This window comes from Gymnoscopelus microlampas (genome assembly GCF_963454915.1).
Source record: "Gymnoscopelus microlampas genome assembly, chromosome: 9".
Classification (NCBI taxonomy): Eukaryota; Metazoa; Chordata; class Actinopteri; order Myctophiformes; family Myctophidae; genus Gymnoscopelus; species Gymnoscopelus microlampas.
In genome coordinates, this window is record NC_139946.1 from 7088441 (window position 1) to 7107846 (window position 19406).

Here is a 19406-nt window from a genome sequence, read left to right on the forward strand (position 1 = left end):
CAAGCTCACAACGTGTCGCTGCCTTGTGTGCTTGTAGATCTGCTATTTTTGTGTTTTAATTTCATACTTGAATTAGAAAAGCCATTAATGAAACCAAATGGAACCATTTGGGACTTTTGTTCATGTAACTTGGACGCAGTATATTTTGAATGGGGAGTTTTACAAGCGTGCCTGTATTCAGTGTATTGTAAGGTCACTTAGTGTTGTAAATTATTAGTAGCCTTAAAGCTACTATTTGAATACTATTGTGTGGCTGGCTGTGCATCACTCTGATTGCGTCTTTCATTCATTCAGAAACGTGTTAATTGTCCATCACCTGTAAAGCTACTATGTCAATACTACTGTGTGGCTGGCTGTGCATCACTCTGATTGCGTCTTTCATTCATTCAGAAACGTGTTAATTGTCCATCACCTGACAACCATTGTTGTGCTGTTGACGACCATTGATGCAAGATTCCTATTAGAATGTTGCCTCCCACATTGCCATGTTAATGTCCAGGTTGGACCCTGGATATTAGCGCGCATCACTGAGGCACTCAACACACACAGTACTGCACCCCCCAACCAAGACCTGATCACTAAGTTCACAGACAATATCACCACCCCCATGCTAATGCTAATCACATCCAGTCTGAAGAGTCTCTCACACAATCGCCATTTGTCAAACAGCCTACCCTTGTGTCTGTGAAATGTGTCTGCACTATTCTGATTGGTGGCAATTTTCTCATAGAGTTATCATGTATCAGAATGCAATACACCTACCACGGAGAAAATTGGCAACATCTGTGGCCATGGGGTAAGCACTTTATATCTGAAATATAAAGTATACATATAGATATCTAAATACATATGTACAACATTGTATTTGTACATGACTGTCTGCAGCTGAAATTAAGCATTTCAGTGTTTTGTCAGCTGTATCTGTCATTGTGCGTGCTTGAAATCTGATCAGATCTTCAAATCTGTCAGTCTCTTATATGTTATGATTTGTGTGCGTGGGTATCTAATTTTAAACAAGCTTACGTGCTTCATGAGTCTTCCAGTTTTTAGACAGTCAGTTTAGTAGACCTTGTATCGTGATGTACTTCCATACTGATGTTCTCATGTCTTACTAAATAAAGTACATCAATAAATCAATCAATCACAATTAAATATACATGTATATTAAATGATCAAATATCACAGAACATTATTTTTTAAAGTACTCCTACTAAAGGGTATAAGGAGTTATGCAGTCACTAAAGGGAAACGCTCCAAACAGCAGTTCATTTAACCACTTAAACCTCACTTAAACCACCCCAGAAAATAGCAGCTCACAACAACACTTCGCGCTGGGACGCATTGTGATCTTGTCCATCTCTGCTATTTTCAGTAAAATCCTTCCCCACAATTGCAAGAATTTCTGGGACCTCAGATTATCCCCACAATAACAGAAAATATATGAGGATAGAGCCCTGAGGGACTCCGGTCAACTATATGAGGTTTAAGTGGTTAATTACAGCTCTGATAAGAGCTGTAAAAGGTATATAGGACAAATATAGCACATGTGTGCCCTCTGCTGCTCATTAGAGGATATTACATCTTAGAGAGTAATTGTCTACTGCTCTATTATCCAATCACTTAAATCCTATGTACTTTGTTGACAGGGGTCCCCCAGGGGTCTGTACTTGGTCCACTCATTTATTATCTCTACAAACAAATCTCTTCGCAGAAAATAGCTGATCTACAAGCTCACAGTGCGTTGCAGTAGATTGGCTATTTTTGCAGAACGTTCACCTATTATGACATGGCCAGAATAGGGACGCCAGGGTTCAAAAGGTTTTGCGAAAATAAAGTCCCCATAAAACAACATGGTTGATTGTATTATTGATTTTTGTCATCCTAAAGTCATAGTATGTAACTTTGCCCAGTGTTTACATAACAATATATGAATGTTTTACCCATTATTTCCCTCTATACCAGATGTTATCAGTCACTGGAGTAGTGTGGTGGTGTTATATACCTGCAGAAACAATGTATTTGGGTGTTTTCACCGTTTGTTTTGGTAGACAGGGACGTTTTATTTCATTTCAAGTGAACCTCAACCATGTGACAACTACCCTCGGATCAGGAGCATTATACCAAATTAATCACACCTGTGAGTGCGACGACACCCTATAAGTGCGTCACGCACCCACACACTCTCCCTCTTTCTTCCTCCTGGTCGGTAAGAGCTTATACCAGCTTGTGATTTGACTTTAATTCCTCACGGTGCTGGATGCCTACTCTGGGCTGCCTTTTATGTGGCACCCCCTTGGCGTGCCGTGAGGTTGTCTCATCCTCTGTCATAACGCAGCACTTTAATCCGCCCTTGAATTGGGCTTGCATGTTAAATTGCTGCATGTGTAATTTGAATTGATTTCTCACGGTACTGGATGCCTACTCTGGGCTGCCGTTGAGGTACCCCCTTGGCGTGCCGTGGGGCTATTATTCATCTGTGTTGTTGTTGCAGGTGACAATTGTGTTTGTTGCGTGCGATACACGTTCCTCACATTCCAGTTTGGTAGCAGTTGTGCGCTGACAGGGACAGACCGTTCGGTCTGTCCCTGTCACCCCGAACGTTTACAAAATGCATGGATGCTGCGCTGATCCCCCTGCGGCGGAGGGGCATTCGGGTGTTGAACTATCTCGATGACTGGCTGGTGTGTGCACCATCAGAGAGCCTGGCACGGAGCCACACAGAGGTTGTGTTGGCACATCTGGTTTCGCTCGGGCTGCATCTGAATGCAGAAAAGAGCAGCTTAGTCCCAGCTCAGTCAGTTGAGTACTTGGGACTTCTTCTGGATTCTGTCACCATGAAAGCATGCCTGACACAAAAAAGGAAGATGACAATCAGGAATTGCATCACAGACTGCTTGTCACGCAGGTCGGTGTCTGTGATGCAGTGTCAACGGCTATTGGGCCTCTTTGCAGCAGCTGCCCAGGTTGTACCAATGGGCCTGTTGCACACGCGTCCGCTCCAATATTGGTTTGGACGCCACAAGTTCTGTCTGCCCAGGGACAAGTCGAGGGTTATTACCCTGTCCCGCGGTGGCCTCAAGGTCCTCACATGGTGGAGGCGATCCCAGGCCATCCACATAGGCGTTTCCCTGGGCCAGGGTGGCTCCAGGATGACCATAACGACCGACGCCTCTGGCACAGGCTGGGGCGCAGTCATGGAGGGCAGGTCTGTTCGGGGTCGTTGGCCTCCTGTACAACAGGGGTGGCATGTAAACCTCCTCAAGATGGAGGCGGTTCGCCTGGCTCTGAGACACTTCCTCCCACTTGTGTCGGGGAAGCAAGTCATGATAAGGACAGACAACACAGCCGTGGTGTGTTACATCAACCACCAGGGTGGCCTGAGGTCCCCATCTCTGCATGCAAGAGTGCACCAGTTGCTCCTGTGGGCACAGTCCAATGGTGTGACCCTGAGGGCTTTCTATCTTCCGGGACCCCGGAATGTAGCGGCAGATCTGCTGTCGAGGGGAGGTCCCCACCCCGGCGAGTGGCGCTTGCACCCCCAGGTAGTGAACCAGATATGGTTTCACTTTGGTCGGGCAGAAGTAGACCTCTTTGCCACGGAAGAGAACACTCACTGTCCTCTCTGGTCATCAATGCATGGACCACCAGGACCACTGGGGATAGATGCTCTGAGCCTTTCATGGCCACAGCAGAGGCTGTATGCTTTTCCCCCACTTCCTCTCCTGCCGGCTTTCCTCAGGGTGGTGAGGTTGCTGCGCGCCCAGGTATTATTGGTGGCGCCAAATTGGCCACAGAGACCATGGATGGGAGAGATCTACGAGATGCTGGAGGGCCAGCCATGGTGTCTTCCAGTCAGACCTGACTTGCTGTCCCAGGTGCAGGGCAGGATATGGCACCCCAAGCCTCAGATGATGAGGCTTCATGTGTGGCCCTTGAGAGGCGGCGTTTGGGCACGCTTGATGTAGATGCGGTGGTGGGATTGGCTGGAGTGCCAATCTACCTTCACCTGAGTTTATTTTGTTTGCAGTTAAATATGGGCACCCTGGGTTTGCGCTCCAGAATGTTGCTTTCCTTGATTGGAACACTTCAGTTTATTGGTATTAACCTGAAAAATTATGTGTTCACATGTGTTTCAGTTAAAATAAAATGCTTGAACTCAATTGGTTGTGTTCTGCTGTATTACTGTGATGAGGTTTACTCCTCCTGTATGGCTTTTGACCTGTAGGTTTGGCCACTTCACTCTCCTCATGACTAATTTGGTATACTGTACTATGTACCCATGTTGTCACATGGTTACAGGTTCACTTGAAATGAAATAAAACGTATGTTTACGTATGTAAACACGGTTTTATGAATGAAAAGTGAACCTGTAACCCTTCATTGTCACTCGGCGGTGAAGGCTGGCCCTGTCATGCCTTCCCAGTCGGTAGAAAGAGGGAGAGTGTGTGGGTGCGTGACGCACTTATAGGGTGTCGTCGCACCCACAGGTGTGATTAATTTGGTATAATGCTCCTGATCCGAGGGTAGTTGTCACATGGTTACAGGTTCACTTTTCATTCATAAAACCGTGTTTACATACGTAAACATACGTTTTTGGGCAGTACAGACGCATCGTGAGCTCGTAGATCTGCTATTTTTGTTTGCAGTTTTGACAAAGACTGTCACTCAGCTATGGTTCCCATTATACATTATATTTACTTCATTATACCATGTAATTTAAATCTTTCCAATTAGGGGCACATTGGTCACCTTGTCACTTTTATTCAACCCTAGTTAAGCTGCCGTAGGGCCTTTGGACCCTTATTGAATCTCTAACTTGTATTCTTCCGCCACTTGTTGCAGTTCTGGCTTAACCGTGCAGTAGTTCTTTACGAAACTCTGCAATATGGATGAGGGCTATGCCAAACGGTTAAGACACAAAACTCATAACTATCGGCCAAAGGGTGGCGCTATAGCACTCAATTGAAAAATGCAAACTTTGAACATGTATAACTCATGCCCTGTTTGAGCTATCATCACCATGAAACTTCAATACTCATTATGCGTCTCCTCATGACAAACAACTTTCACACTCTGACTTTTGACCTTTGACCTTTAGATCTCCCACCATTTTGAATTATATGAAAAACAGTTCAAATCGATCTATTCCTGGGATTTTTTATCAATCTGCATGAAACATTCTACACATAAACGTTGGACCAATATCTAAAATCCCAGTGGAAGAGCAGTTTGTAAACTAAAGGTTTTATAACCACTAGGATATAAAGCCAATGAATTGACTCCTGGCACTGTAGGAGTCAGTTTCTTTCTACCTGCATTTTTACCTGCTTTATTAATTGTCTTAAATCTGTATGATATTTCCTGGGATATTTTCAGTTCATTGTTTTAAAAGATTGTGTAAAGCCAACCAATAAAAACAAAATTGTAACTCTCATGGGTAAGAAGAGTTCGAAAATACAATGGATGACTGGTTACCGTAGGTGTTGAACAACAACTTCGCTATATGTGCAGTGTGTGTGTGTGTGTGTGTGCCCGTGCGTGTGTGTGTGCGTGTGTGCGCGTGTGTGTGTGTGTGTGTGTGTGTGTGTGTGTGTGTGTGTGTGTGTGTGTGTGTGTGTGTGTGTGTGTGTGTGTGTGTGTGTGTGTGTGTGTGGGCGTGTTTGAATGAATGAATGCAATTACTACTACTTAATGCTACAGCAATACAGCAGTCAGTGGGCACAGCTTCTTTTGAATCTTCTGTTCATTTTCCAACATGATTCCATCATGGAACTTCACACTGATCGCAACTCTACTTTTATTAACAGGTAATACGTTGAATCCCATTAAGTTTGTGTACAGTATGTTTAATTAATTGATTTAAAAGCTTGGTGTATATCTTGGCTTCTGTTTTGGTTTTAACCTACAGTATATACTGTCAATAGTTTGACACACAAACAATATTCTACCTGTCAGTATAGCTGTGGTCAGTTCAGTTTCATTTCCCTTTTTAAATTATGCTCCCAGGTGATTTGTGATTTTGTTTCATTCTCATGATATATATAAAAAAGAGTCACTTAAGTTGTTCATTTGTTTTGCATTATTAAATAATATGTAACGGTGGCAGCACTGTGGTGCTATGTTAGGTTTGGGTTGAGATTCATAATTAAATTTGGTCTCTCTCTCTCTCTCTGTCTGTCTGTCTGTCTGTCTGTCTGTCTGTCTGTCTGTCTGTCTGTCTGTCTGTCTGTCTGTCTCTCTCTCTCTCAGCCTGTCTATGTCACAGTGAGCTGACCTGTAAGGAGGGTCACAGCGGCCCCACCTATGAATCCATGCAGGCGGTGTTTGACCTGAAGCACTTCAGACCAGCAGTGAACCTCAGTAACCCCACCATCACCAACATCTCTTTCACTCTGTACGCTGTACTGGGGGTGGTGAGTAAACAGGCTGTCTCGAGAGACTACATAGAAAGTGCGAGCAAAAAGAGATTAACACAAAACACAAACATTTCTGCACCAAAGGTGAAATTGCAGCCACTGCCCTCTCAGTAAGAGGCATTTCATATTTATTGTTTTTACACATATCTGTTGTTTTCACATAGTATTCTGCCACACAGTGTTATTAGCATTTATTGCTGTTCAGGGTTAAGTGGCCATTTCATCATACTCAGGTGGGAAACCTGTAGCGTCCGTTTTACATGTTGTCTGTCTGTGCTTTAAATCAGAATGAGAAAACTCAGATTCTAACAACCTTCCTGTGGCTCAGACTGGTAAGTGGCATGACAAGAAATTTATGTTTTGCACTTTCTTCTATTAAAAAGTTACCTTGCCCTTTTTGTAAGTTTATGTTTATTGTGTTTATTAAATCTTGTGTTTTTGTTTGTTTGTTGGTTTATTTTCTAACTGCCACAGTGAATTATATTCTGTTCTACTCCATAAAGGTGAAATATATGGGTCTACACTCCCAAAAAGTATATTTCATCTGACTATTTCATAATGTAAAATATGTGACTTTAGGCTGTACCTCAGATAGCACATGGTTCCTGCCACATCAGGTACTTACCGCACCAGATAAACGGTGTGTAAATATGTAGATAATTGTTTTTATTGATCCCTCTCCCCTTCTTCTCCCTTTCCCCCCTTCTTCTTCTTCCCTGTCTCTTATTGAAATAACAAAAACGATGGAGCAAAAAAAAATAATAATTTCACCCACTGTTTTACACCTGTAAACCTGTGATGTGACAATAAAGTTGATTCTGATTCTGATTGTGATTCAGTACTGGCACCATGAGTTCCTGGTCTGGGACCCTGATGCGTGTGATGGTGTGACCAGGATTTCCCTCCCTGTAAAGCAGCTGTGGTCTCCTGACATCATCATCTACGAGTTGTAAGTGTCCTGATTTAAACATGATGCTTCTGTTTCAATCAACCAACTCAAAACAGTACTAGCTAAAGTATTTGTGAAACAGGCGAGTTTTTAGCAGCTTTTTTAAAGGAATCGGGTCATGTGGTCATTAATAGCCCACAGAAACACTGCTATTTGACAAGTAGGAAACAAACCAGTCTAGGAAAGTCCCAGCTAATACCCACCCTTTGCTTAAAGAGTTCCTACGAGGAATATCGAGTGCTCTATTGTGTCCAGGAGCAGCAAAACAAAACACTCGCCAGAGTCTGCATGCAACAGGAGGTCATTTGAAACCCTGAGAAGTGTGGTTTCGGTACTGTGCTTTGGACAAAAGCCAGAGTGGAACTTGTTCCAGTTAAAAGATTGTTATTTTTGAATAATAATTGTGATTGAAAATTTACAGACCACCTTGTCTAAAATGTTTTGGCAATAAAAGGAAGTTATGTTAAGGTTCAAGGTTAGGTTTCTGTAAACGTATAGCATGTTTAAAATAATCAGGGATACAACCAGAGCTAAGGGAGCTATTTACAATGTACAGTAAGGTTGGACTTAAGGAGTTAAATGTCTTTTTTCTTTTTTTAAATAGAGGTTGGGATGATGTCAAGCGTACTGGAGAGACGATGCATTTTTAGAAACAATTGCTGTGAGGTCATCTAATGAGGATCAATCAATCATGAAAATCACTCAGTAGAGAGATAAAGGGATCGGACAAAATTATCCTATAGATGTATAAGTCAGTGACCTTATTTAAAAGTTATTACAAAAAAAGACATTTCACAGTCATTGTTTGAGAAAACTGGAACTTGATCTGAATAGGCAACGTCACAGCCTTAATGAGTTCTGCAAATGTGATGCTGAGGTTTTTTAGCAGAGTGGCTATGAGAGTGCAAGATTGCATGGTGTGTTTGGTGGATGTCAGCATTAAGGACAGTAAGTATAAAAAATAATGCCTTTATGGTCCGCAATGACTCAGTACACTGTATCATCAACTCACAATACACAGCCATGAACAAGTATGTTAGTTAGATCTCTAACTAAATATCTGACATTATGGTCAAAATCAAGTAAGTCAGTTATTAGTTATTAATTAATTATAGTTATTAATAAAACACATTGTCATACTGTACATGATGTCTGAACTATTCATCGTAGAAGAATGATGCTGATTGCAATTGAAAGCTTGCATTGGACCATTTCACTTCTCTGCATTACATTTCCTAATGACATAAGATAATGATGTAAATTCATGTTGAAATGTTGTATTTTGTGGTGCACCTATGCACACCTCTAGGCTGCCTTTCTTTCTTTCTGTCTTTCTTTCTCTTTGCTTTTGGGCGGTGCAACCGCCCCTATATGTGAGGTTTGGACACCCACCCATTGCACCCCCCCAACCCTGCGCTGTGATTGGCCACCATTGTACCCCCCTAACCCTGCACCGTGATTGGCCACCATCATACACTGGTTGACTCTATTCAGGACTGTGATTGGCTAGTGAACACATGACACATGTGCATAGCCCTATAAATAGGACTTAGCACTTAAAAAAACACATTCATGTTTTTTTTTAAGTGAATCAAGTCAACTTCCATCACTGTGATGACCACTATGACCACACCGCCCACTTCACACTGGGTGTGACTTTTTTTTTCTTTCTGAATTTTATCCACACTCCTCAACTCACGTGTCTCTCTCTCCTAGCTTTGACGACCATGCAGACTTACATGCAGGTCATTTGTTCTCACATTTTTTACTTAGGCTTGTTTTTTCTTGACCATAATGTAAAAATGTAGATAGAAGACAGAAGCTAGGTTAATTGTTTACCTATAGTTTCAATGTACAGATAGTAATTAGTGATAGTAATTATTTAGACTGATTACTTATTTTCTATCAATTACACACCCCATGAAGCCTTGAATTCATGGAGATTTTTTCGTTTTTGTCACATTCCTAAGCCAATAATTTGATGACCAGTGGAGTATCCAGTGAGTCTCCTATTGACCGATGACTCGGTCATCAAATTATTGGCTTAGAAATATCTCCATGAATCCAGGCTTCATGGGGTGTGTAATTGATAGAAATTAAGTCATTTCTTTGGGTGAACTACTCCTTTAAGTACAGTACTTGAGTACACTTTCCACCATTGCTAAAATGTCAATAGTGAATTGTCTTCTTCCCTTACTGTCTCAGTGTGGACGATGACGTGTCCCAGGCCTGTCCCTACGTGTACCTGAACCACACAGGACACATCCGCTGGGACAGGATGTTGCGACTGGTCTCTGCCTGCAACCTGGAGATCTTCAGCTTCCCCTTCGACGTGCAGAACTGCACCTTCACCTTCGGCTCCTACATGCACACCAGTAAACGCACACCAGGGTTCTTTATAACAGAGGTTCTCAAAATGTTCAGGCCGCAACCCCCCCAAAATAATCATATTTTAACTGGGGACCCCCCACCCTGACAAGCACTTGGAATTGTAGTTGAATTGTAATTGAGTTGAGGCATTACATTTAGTTTGAGTCGGTTCCACAGATAAACATTTTGAGAATAGCAGATCTACAAGCTCACAACACCTCGTTGCTTGTAGATCGGCTATTTTCACAATTCTTGACTCTTTCCTAGGTAAGATTTGACAATCTGACTACACTATTAAATATACTATTTTTATAGTATAGTTTCTTGGTTACTTTTGACGCAGTAATGGTCTTATTTCATTTTCTTTTTCATTCTAGAGGTATTAAAAGGGTCTTTAAATTGTCACTTTAGAAATGTGCAGATAACCTGTATACCTATATCTATAGCCTATACTGTATGTTGGTTTGTTTACTGTTGAGTTAGGAAAGTTTTTTGCATCATCTGGGGACCCTCCAAATTCAGAGGTCCCGAGTCCCGACCCACAGGTTGAGAACCACTGCTTTATAAGGCTCTTTAGTAGATAAAGGATATGAAAAAAGATACCCAAACACTAATACACAGTGTTGCCAATTCTGCTTATTAATTATTATTATAAGTGACTTTGTTTTCCTGTAAAGACGCTTGTAAATATTGGTGGTTGCATTTTAGCTTGTTTCTAAAGTGTAGTTGCTTATTTGGGCTTGCTTCCTAAGTTGTTTAAACCAGTGGTTCTCAAACATTTTCATGTCTGCGGACCCCCAAATGAATATGTATTGTCTGCGGACCCCCCATCTGAAAATGTTTTGTGTGCCAGGGACCCCCATATAAGATGTTTGTAGTAGCCTACTTAAAATGTTTAAAAAACATTCCATATTTTTCCAAAATATTTCAAGATAGTTTTTAAAATAGCATAAAAGCTCAGCTATTTTCAAATAGCTGTGTGTGTGTGTGTGTGTGTGTGTGTGTGTGTGTGTGTGTGTGTGTGTGTGTGTGTGTGTGTGTGTGTGTGTGTGTGTGTGTGTGCGTGCGTGCGTGCGTGCGTGCGTGCGTGCGTGCGTGCGTGCGTGCGTGCGTGCGTGCGTGCGTGCGTGCGTGCGTGCGTGCGTGCGTGCGTGCGTCATCAGTATCCTCAATACTAGCAATAAAAGTATATTTACAGAAAAACAGTGGGGGGTCATTTCCTTTGGCAAGCTAGAAGACTTGTCTAGGTCCAATTGCAAATTATTTTATGCCGGTTTTGAAGGAGGGCAGGGAGTCGCACTTTTTGTCTCTCTTTTATAGTCCGTTGGTTTCTCTTCCTCTCGCTTTTTTGTGTATTCCTGTGTGTGTCTCCTGAATCCCCATGTCTGTCCGTGTCTGTCTGTCTGTCTGCCTGCCTGCCTGCCTGCCTGCCTCTTGTTTGTCCTGTTTCAGTCAGGGACGTGAGGGTGAGTCCAGCCCTGACATTTGAGGAGATGTCGGGTAACTCTAAACGTTACCTTGAGGCCAGCGGAGAGTGGGAGCTGCTGGCGATCACGGGAAAGGCCTCCATCCTGAAGTTCGGCATCGACGAGTGGGACATCATCACCTTCTGGGTGAGTGGGACATCATCACCTTCTGGGTGAGGAAAACACAGAAGGATAAGGAAATGTGACGATTGAACCTGAACTCGACAATAAAATGTTTATGTAAAAGTCCTGGGTAAATTCCAGAGTTTCACAAACTGCCCCTGTTGTCACTTAATGCAATAATCCTCAACCTCTTCAGGCCGCAACCCCCCAAAATAATCATATTTGAACTGGGGACCCCCCACCCTGACAAGCACTTGGACTTGTAGGAGTTGAGGCATTACATTTAGTTTGACTCGGTTCCGCAGATAAATATTGTGAAAATAGCCGAACTACAAGCTGACAAATAAATACATATAAAATAAGTAAAAGGCAATATAAAGTAGAAATAAGGCACAGATAAAATAAGTGAATGTGCATTAATATATCGTTGCTGTCGGGCAGAAACCTCTTATCTCCATATTCTAACTTAGTGTGTTTTTTTTGTAAATGAATGCCCTACTTGATCATAATACAACGTCACACAAAAGCATCAAAAGTAGCAGATCCACAAGCTCGAAACATGGCGCTAAGGCTAAGCGACACGTTTTGAGCTTGTATATCTGCTACTTTTGATGTTTTTCAATTTGAATCCTGAAAAGTAACAGATTTTGGACATATGAGGTTTCCACCTGACAGAGAAGATAATACAAAACAATATCATCCTGAGAAGGTTACTGTCTAGACCCTAAACACACATACTATGTTCCTCCCTGTCCTGTCCACTAGGTGGTGATCAAGCGACGTCCGGTGCTGTACGTGGTCAACCTCCTCATCCCCAGCTCCTTCCTAATGCTCATTGACATCCTGTCCTTCTACCTGCCTCCTCACAGCGTGGACCGCGCCTCCTTCAAGATGACCCTCATCCTGGGCTACACCGTCTTCCTGCTCATCATGAACGACCTGCTGCCCAGCACAGCCAACGGCACGCCCATCATAGGTCAGAGCAGTGCTGGAAAGAAATCAGATATTCAGAAATCTGAAACTCTTTAGTGCAGTGGTTCTCAAACCTTTTCATGTCAAGGACCCCCAAATTGATATGTATTTGGCCACGAGCTCATGCCTCCTTCAATGCATGAGAGCCAACTGACCTTCTTTGTCACCTGACAGGGGGGAGTTTCCCTGGTTGGACGTAGCGCGTGGAAGGAACACGTTATTCCAACCAGTTCCCTTCCCCTCCATCAGGCGCCCTGGCTGTCATGGGGGAGGAGTTTAGTGACCAGGATTACTACATGTTTTTGTGAGGGTATCAACTACCCTGAGAGACACGGGGAGAACATGCAAACTCCGCACAGAGTGGGCCCTTTCGCCAACCCCACCTTTCTTTCTGCCACAGTGCAGCTGGCAAACCACAGCGAAAATTATATTCGCATCAAAATAATACTGAAATTACCAAACGTTAAAGTGTTCATTATGCAGAAATGTCCCATTCCACAGGAGTTCTTTCAAAAGTTTTCAAAATTTGTCCAAATCTTTTGAACATATCCAATCTATAAGCTCACAACGCGTCGCGATGTGACACGTTGTGAGCTTGCACATCGGCTATTTTCGAATAGACAAAGTATGAAATATGGCTTTAAAACAGGGTTAATATAAGTTTTGTAATAATAAACTAAATCTACAAAGTGTATTGATTGCGAGAGTGCAGTCTAGCCAACGCCAGCTCGGGACTCCTGAATCGCTGCCCTCCACACCCTCCTGTCTAAAATCAGGGTCTTGAGGTCTACAGTGTTGGGTAGGCTCCCACAGTGTCAGTGTGCTTGCCACCAGTTCCAGGTGCCTGACGCAGTGCCCTGCCAGCCTCATCCTTCTCTCTCTGACCCATGATAGGTACCCGTAGAGGTTCACGTTTCTGATGTGGTCCTCCCGTTATTTGTAACTAAAGTTTTCAAATTGTATTGGTATACCTCATAATTGTTCTCAAAACGTGGAGTAAATGTACTCCACGTTTGGGTCAGGGTCAGAGGGTGCAATAACTAACAGCTGCTGTGAATAACTAATTAATACAACTAGGCACATCCGTCTCGTGAGGTAAGGCTATGTTGTTACAATAAAGTCAAGTACACACTTTCTCAGATCCATAACATTCCTGTGGATAAGACACATATGTAATGTATTTGGTGAGCAATGGTGAGCCTTTCTTACTGCATGACCTACAGTGCCTGATTCTGGTTAGACAAGCCCATAAATTGTTATACCAGTGACAGCCAAAATGTGAAAGTAGTCAGGTAGAATTAGTCCTTGAGCAATGCTGTTGGATCAGTACAGTAGAACTGCTCAGTGTATCATCATGGTAACAGCGCTTCTTTATTGTCTCCGCCAGGCCGAAAGGCATGGCGAGAGAGTATGTTTTACCCTCCGTCCGTCCGTCCGTGTGTGTGTGTGTGTGTGTGTGTGTGTGTGTCCGTCCGTCCTGTCCTTGTGTTACCACCAAATCTCCGGCACCGTTGGCCCGGTCGCTGCAAAACTGTGCACACACACTCCCTGGATGCCAATTCAGAACCTCTGCCTCAAATGTTTCACATGGGCCTGTTATAGCGCCACCAGGAGGCCGATTTGTGCAAAACCCATTTTTTCCCATTACTCCTACAGTTTTAAACCAAACCTCATGCAAATCGGTACACAGTATCTCTATAGTCATGTGATCAACCCTGATCTGTCCGATTTCCCATATTCCATCCTCATTGGCTAAGGTTGCCATCCAAAGTTTGCAGGATTGGTCCGTTTTGAACAAACTGCCTCAAATCATGAACGCAGCTTGCCATTTCCATGAAATTGCACACACACATTCCCACTAGGCCGAGGAAGAAATGGCACTTAAAACTTTTCACATCAGCCTCATGGTGGCGCTATAACAGGCTGATTTGCATTTTTAACTATAACTGCACCGATCTGCGTGAAACTTTGCACGCCTACTCCCTAGAGGCCAAGGAAAAACATCTGCACTGCATTTTTCACATCTGCTTTTTACAGCGCCACCAGGAGGCCGACTTATGTCAAATACATTTTTGGATATTAATCCTTCAGATTTTATCCAAACATCACGCAAATCGGTACACAGTATCTCTATAGTCATGTGATCAAGACGCATCTGTCCGATATTTCATATTCCATCCTGATTGGCTAAGGTTGACTTCCAAAGTTTGCAGGATTGGTCCGTTTTGAACAAAATGTCTCAAATCATGAACGCGGCGTGCGATTTCCGTGAAAATTTGCACGCACATTCCCACTAGGCCGAGGAAGAAATGCCACCCTTTTCACATTGGCCTATAGACCCCTTAACAGACGACGTCACACTGATAAGAACCAGTATGCGCGCAACCAGTATGCGCGCAATGAAACCCATTCTGTCAGGTCTCGCTAGGACGTGCCTCACTAGCCAACACACAAGAGGGAGTTGGGGTGTGCTGAAACCAGCGCACCCCAAAACAACAGGTTGGGAATTGATTGCGTGAAACAATCACCTGTGCATCCAGTCTCAATGTTAGTAAACAAATAATTGGTCTATTATAGCACCACCAGGAGGCCACAATAACTTACCTGACCTGGCGGAGACCTGTGCTCCGAGGAGCACTTTTTCTAGTTTTAACATAATTTTTATTGAAGGATTGTCAGAGCTTACAGAATAGGATAAGAAAATAAACCCTTATGGGTTTTCTGGAAAAACAAACACACAAGACAAACACAGTCCCTCCCACCCAACTCCCTCCCCAAAAAGTAATTAAAAAGGGTACAATGAAGAAGGGCAGAAAGAGACCGATCAAATTACTGGACTAAAACAACTTCTATAACTTTGGTTCTCAAAGTGTGTGTGGGGAGGGGGGGTCCCCAGTAAAAGTAGTTAATATAACATCACAGTCATTTTAACCACTTTATCCACTTACGTTGGCTATTCAAAAACAGCAGATCTACAACCTCACAGAGAGTCACTTCGAGCCGTGCTGCGAGGCACATGTGCTATTTTTGAAAAATATCTAAAATGTTTGGAAAATGTTCCATCATTTAGAATTCTTTCAACACAATCTTCTCTTCTGGGGGTTCCCTCACACAAAACATTTTCAGATGAGGATCCGCGGCTGAATATATATCAATTTGGGGGTCCTTGGCATGAAAACGTTTGAGAACTATACTGTTCTATAACATACTGTATATATGTTCCTCTCTCAGGTATCTACTTCTCGGTGTGTCTGGCCCTCATGGTGATCAGCCTGCTGGAGACGGTCATCATCACCAACGTCCTTCATCACAACTCCATGAAGTACCGGGACGTCCCGCGCTGGGTCCGCGTGGTGGTCCTCAAACACATCGCCAACCTCATCTGCTACCGCTGGCCGGAGGAGCTCCCGCTGCCTGGCCAGAGCCGGGAGGACAAACCTGATCTGCCCCCGGACAGCAGCCCAGGCCCCTGGATCATCCAACCAGATGCTCACACAACATCTGCTCAGCATCCACCTGTTTCCACTGCTACCAATTGTAATACTAATACCGTTACTACTGTTGTGTTCACAGCAGTCTGTGAATGCATTTTCTAGTTTAGACTACGTTGATTAGACAAAATCTGCCGGAATCACAGCCTTGAATTCTATTCAAGGCTACCAATGTATGCTTAATCTTTTATATAAATGAAAGAATATCTTTATAGTGCATAAAGATATATAGTTCATCTGTTGGGTGGAAACCTCATTATGTCCAGGATTCAAATTCAAAAATATCAAAAGTAGCAGATCTACAAGGTCAAAACGCATGGCTTCGTGCAGCATTTTGAGGTTCCACATCTGCTCATTTTGATGCTTCTGTGTGACTGTAGTATGATCAAGTAGGGCGTTAACTTACGAAAAAACACAAAAAGTTAGAATATGGAGATAAGAGGTTTCTGCCCGACAGCAACATCATCAAATATCATAGTTGTGACTTCCTCCCTCGCTCCTCGCTTCCTTCCTCGTATCCGTACCTGGCTTACCGATAACAAACTGTCACTACACCTTGGGAAAACTGAATCCATTATTTTTGGGACCAAACATTCCCTCAGTAAAATGAAGGTCAAAGTCGATGACACAATCATCACTAGCAAAGAAGAGATTACCTATTTGGGATGTATTCTTGACAAATACCTGACAGGTGAAAGAATGGCAACAAAGGTAGTCAAAAGAGTAAACCAGAGAACCAGATTTATGGGCAGAGTTTCCTCTTTTGTCAACCCCCAGGCCCTCAGGACCCTCTCAGGGGCCCTGATTCAGCCCCTTTTTGACTATGCTTGCTGCTCTTGGTACTCCAACACCTCAGTGTCACTGAAGACTAAGCTTCAAACCTCCCAAAACAAACTGATTCGACTACTTCTCGGACTGGGGCCCATGACCCACCTTTCTCCCACTCACTTTGCCAGCCTAGGCTGGCTCAGGGTGGAAGACAGGGTTAAACAACTAAAAATGGGACTGGTCTTCAAAATTGTAAATGCAGATTTGCCCGAAATGCCCCCCATACCCGCATATCTGTATAAATACCTCGAAAAAGTTATTGACACCCACAGTCACGAAACTAGAGGGAGCGTAAACAACAATCTGGTACCACTAACCCATAAAACAAACATAGCAAATTCTCCTTCTACAGCACAGCCACCAAGGTATGGAATAGTCTAACCCCATCCCTCAAAAAATGCAGTTCGCAGGGCCCATTCAAAACAGCCCTAAAAACTCATCTTTCTGGAGGCCAAAAGTAGCCTGGTTCCATACCATAGACCCCGCCCACTCTCTGAGTGGACTGCCTCTTGGTCTGGAGTTGTAAATGGGACCTAGGACTTCTCCGGTACAAAATGTATTGTCCAATGAGAGTCGGAGGTGGGCGTGGGGATCCCTTAGGATTGGTTTAGGGAAACTCTAACCCCCTCCCCCTTGTAATCGCCTATACTGGAGCCAATGTCAGACTGAAGCTCCACGCAGCTTCAGGCTGATAATCAGGCTAGGCCAAAAGAGGAGCTAGTACCAGTTTCCCTGTAGACAGACGACCCCCCCTCCCCTTTTTGTCTCCGCCAGGCCGAAAGGCATGGCGAGAGAGTATGTTTTACCCCCATGTCTGTCCGTCCGTCCGTCCGTCTGTGTGTCCGTCCGTCCGTGTGTCCGTCCGTCCGTCCGTCCTGTCCGTCCGTTAGCAGCTAATCTCTGGCACCGTTGGCCCGGCCGCTGCGAAACTGTGCACGCACACTCCCTGGATGCCCATTCAGAACCTCTGGCCCAAATTTTTCAGATTGGCCTGTTATAGCGCCACCAGGAGGCCGATATGTGCAAAACACATTTATTGATACTATTCCTACAGATTTTGTCCAAACATCACACAAATCGGTACACAGTATCTCTATAGTCATGTGATCAACACAGATTTATCCGATTCCCCATATTCCATCCTGATTGCCTAAGATTGGCTTCCAAAGTTTGCAAGATTGGTCCGTTTTGAACAAAATGCCTCAAATCATGAACGCATCTTGCGATTCCTGTGAAATTTCACACGCACATTTCTATTAGGCCGAGGAAGAAATGGCACCCTTTTCACATTGGCCTGTTATAGCGCCACCAGCAGGTCTAATTTTGCTAAACACATTTTTGGAACAAATTGCCTCAAATCATGAATGCAGTGTCCGATTGCAGTGAAAAGCCCTTGAACAAATGTCACCCTTTTCACATTGGCCTATAATAGCGCCACCAGGAGGCCACAATAACGTACCTGACCTGGTGGAGAGCCGTGCTCCGAGGAGCACTTTTTCTAGTTTGTATATATTTTTTATGCTTTTTTTGTACATAGAGGTATTTTTTTCCTGTATTTTTATGTTGATTTTTGAACTGTTTGGTTGCTACTACATGTATATATGTCTATGAAATTAATTCAAGGACCCCAACGGAAACAAGTCCGCAAGGACTTTTTTGGTCGGACCTTTTAGACAAAAGTTTTATAAATGTAACTGTGTTGTTTTACATTCTTTTGCCTAATAAAAAAATCAATCAATCAATCAATCCACGTTTGTGCCAGGCCCGGTCGCTGTGCCAACGGCGCCCTCTTCCCCCGAACTGCAGCAGATCTGCCAGGACCTGAGTGAGCTGCGTGCCCACCTGACCTCCCTGCAGAAGGAGAGCGAGATGCAGGACCAGTGGTGTCACGTGGGATACGTCCTGGACTTCCTGCTGTTCCGCATTTACCTGCTGCTCATCACCTGCTACGCCATGGTGATCATCTGTATGTGGTGCATCTGGATCAGCCAGACATGAACACTTTCCTTCCTTCCTTTCTCCCTTCCCCCCACTTTCTTTCTTTCTTTCTTTATTCCCTCCTGCCTCCCTCCCTCTTTCTTAGTTTTTTTCTTTCTGTCTTCCCTCCCTCCCTCCTTCCTCCCTTTCTCTCTTCCTTCCTCCCACTTTGTCTTTCTTTCTTTCTGTCTGTCTGTCTTTCTACCCCCCCCCCCCTCTCTCTCAAAGGTTGCTGGTTTGATCCCCATCCCCACCATGAACACAGGGGTGTATTCCACGTGTGTAACTGTTGACTGGGAGGGTGGCTACTGGCTAATACTAAACAAACCCTGATGCGTGACACTCAGAAATGACTAAATCAGTTCATGTTAGAGCTCTGTAGACAGCATGTCTACAGAGCTCTAACATGAACATAAGAAAAGCCATGACAGCTGTACATAAGAAAAGCCATGACAACATTGACCTGAGCTGCAGTGATTGGTGGGGGCCATGCGATGAATGAGTCATCAGGGTGGAGGCTTAAGTTGGTACTGTAACTAACTAACTTTAATTTCATTCTAGGTTGATCATTTACTCAAAGCTTCTCCTGTCCCTTCCCTACTCTGTCTCACAATCAGGTTTACTGGTAGTACGGTAACATTACTAAATAAATAATAAAAAAGTTATAAGCTGTGCCAGAAGAACATATGTGATCTGAAAGATGTAGAAAATGTTTATTTTTTTAATTGTATGCTTTATGATGATTTGTTGGTACATTTATTTGATGTAATGCAAACTAAATGCTTTGGAATTATTCTTGGAAGATGATGGCCAG

The 19406-nt window shown here is 43.5% G+C and overlaps 1 protein-coding gene across 1 annotated transcript; it reads left to right on the forward strand.

Annotated features, from left to right (window-relative positions):
- Positions 1-2612: 2612 nt before the first annotated feature.
- On the forward strand, positions 2613-18613 carry LOC311051370 (uncharacterized protein; the record flags this gene model as incomplete). Its single annotated transcript, XM_084065934.1, has 9 exons — positions 2613-3961; positions 6266-6413; positions 6704-6748; positions 7256-7365; positions 9571-9740; positions 11188-11348; positions 12090-12300; positions 15528-15833; positions 18378-18613. The coding sequence occupies 9 exons, from the start codon at positions 2613-2615 to the stop codon at positions 18611-18613; spliced, it is 2736 nt and encodes a 911-aa protein (XP_083922060.1).
- Between the last annotated feature and the right edge of the window lie 793 nt (positions 18614-19406).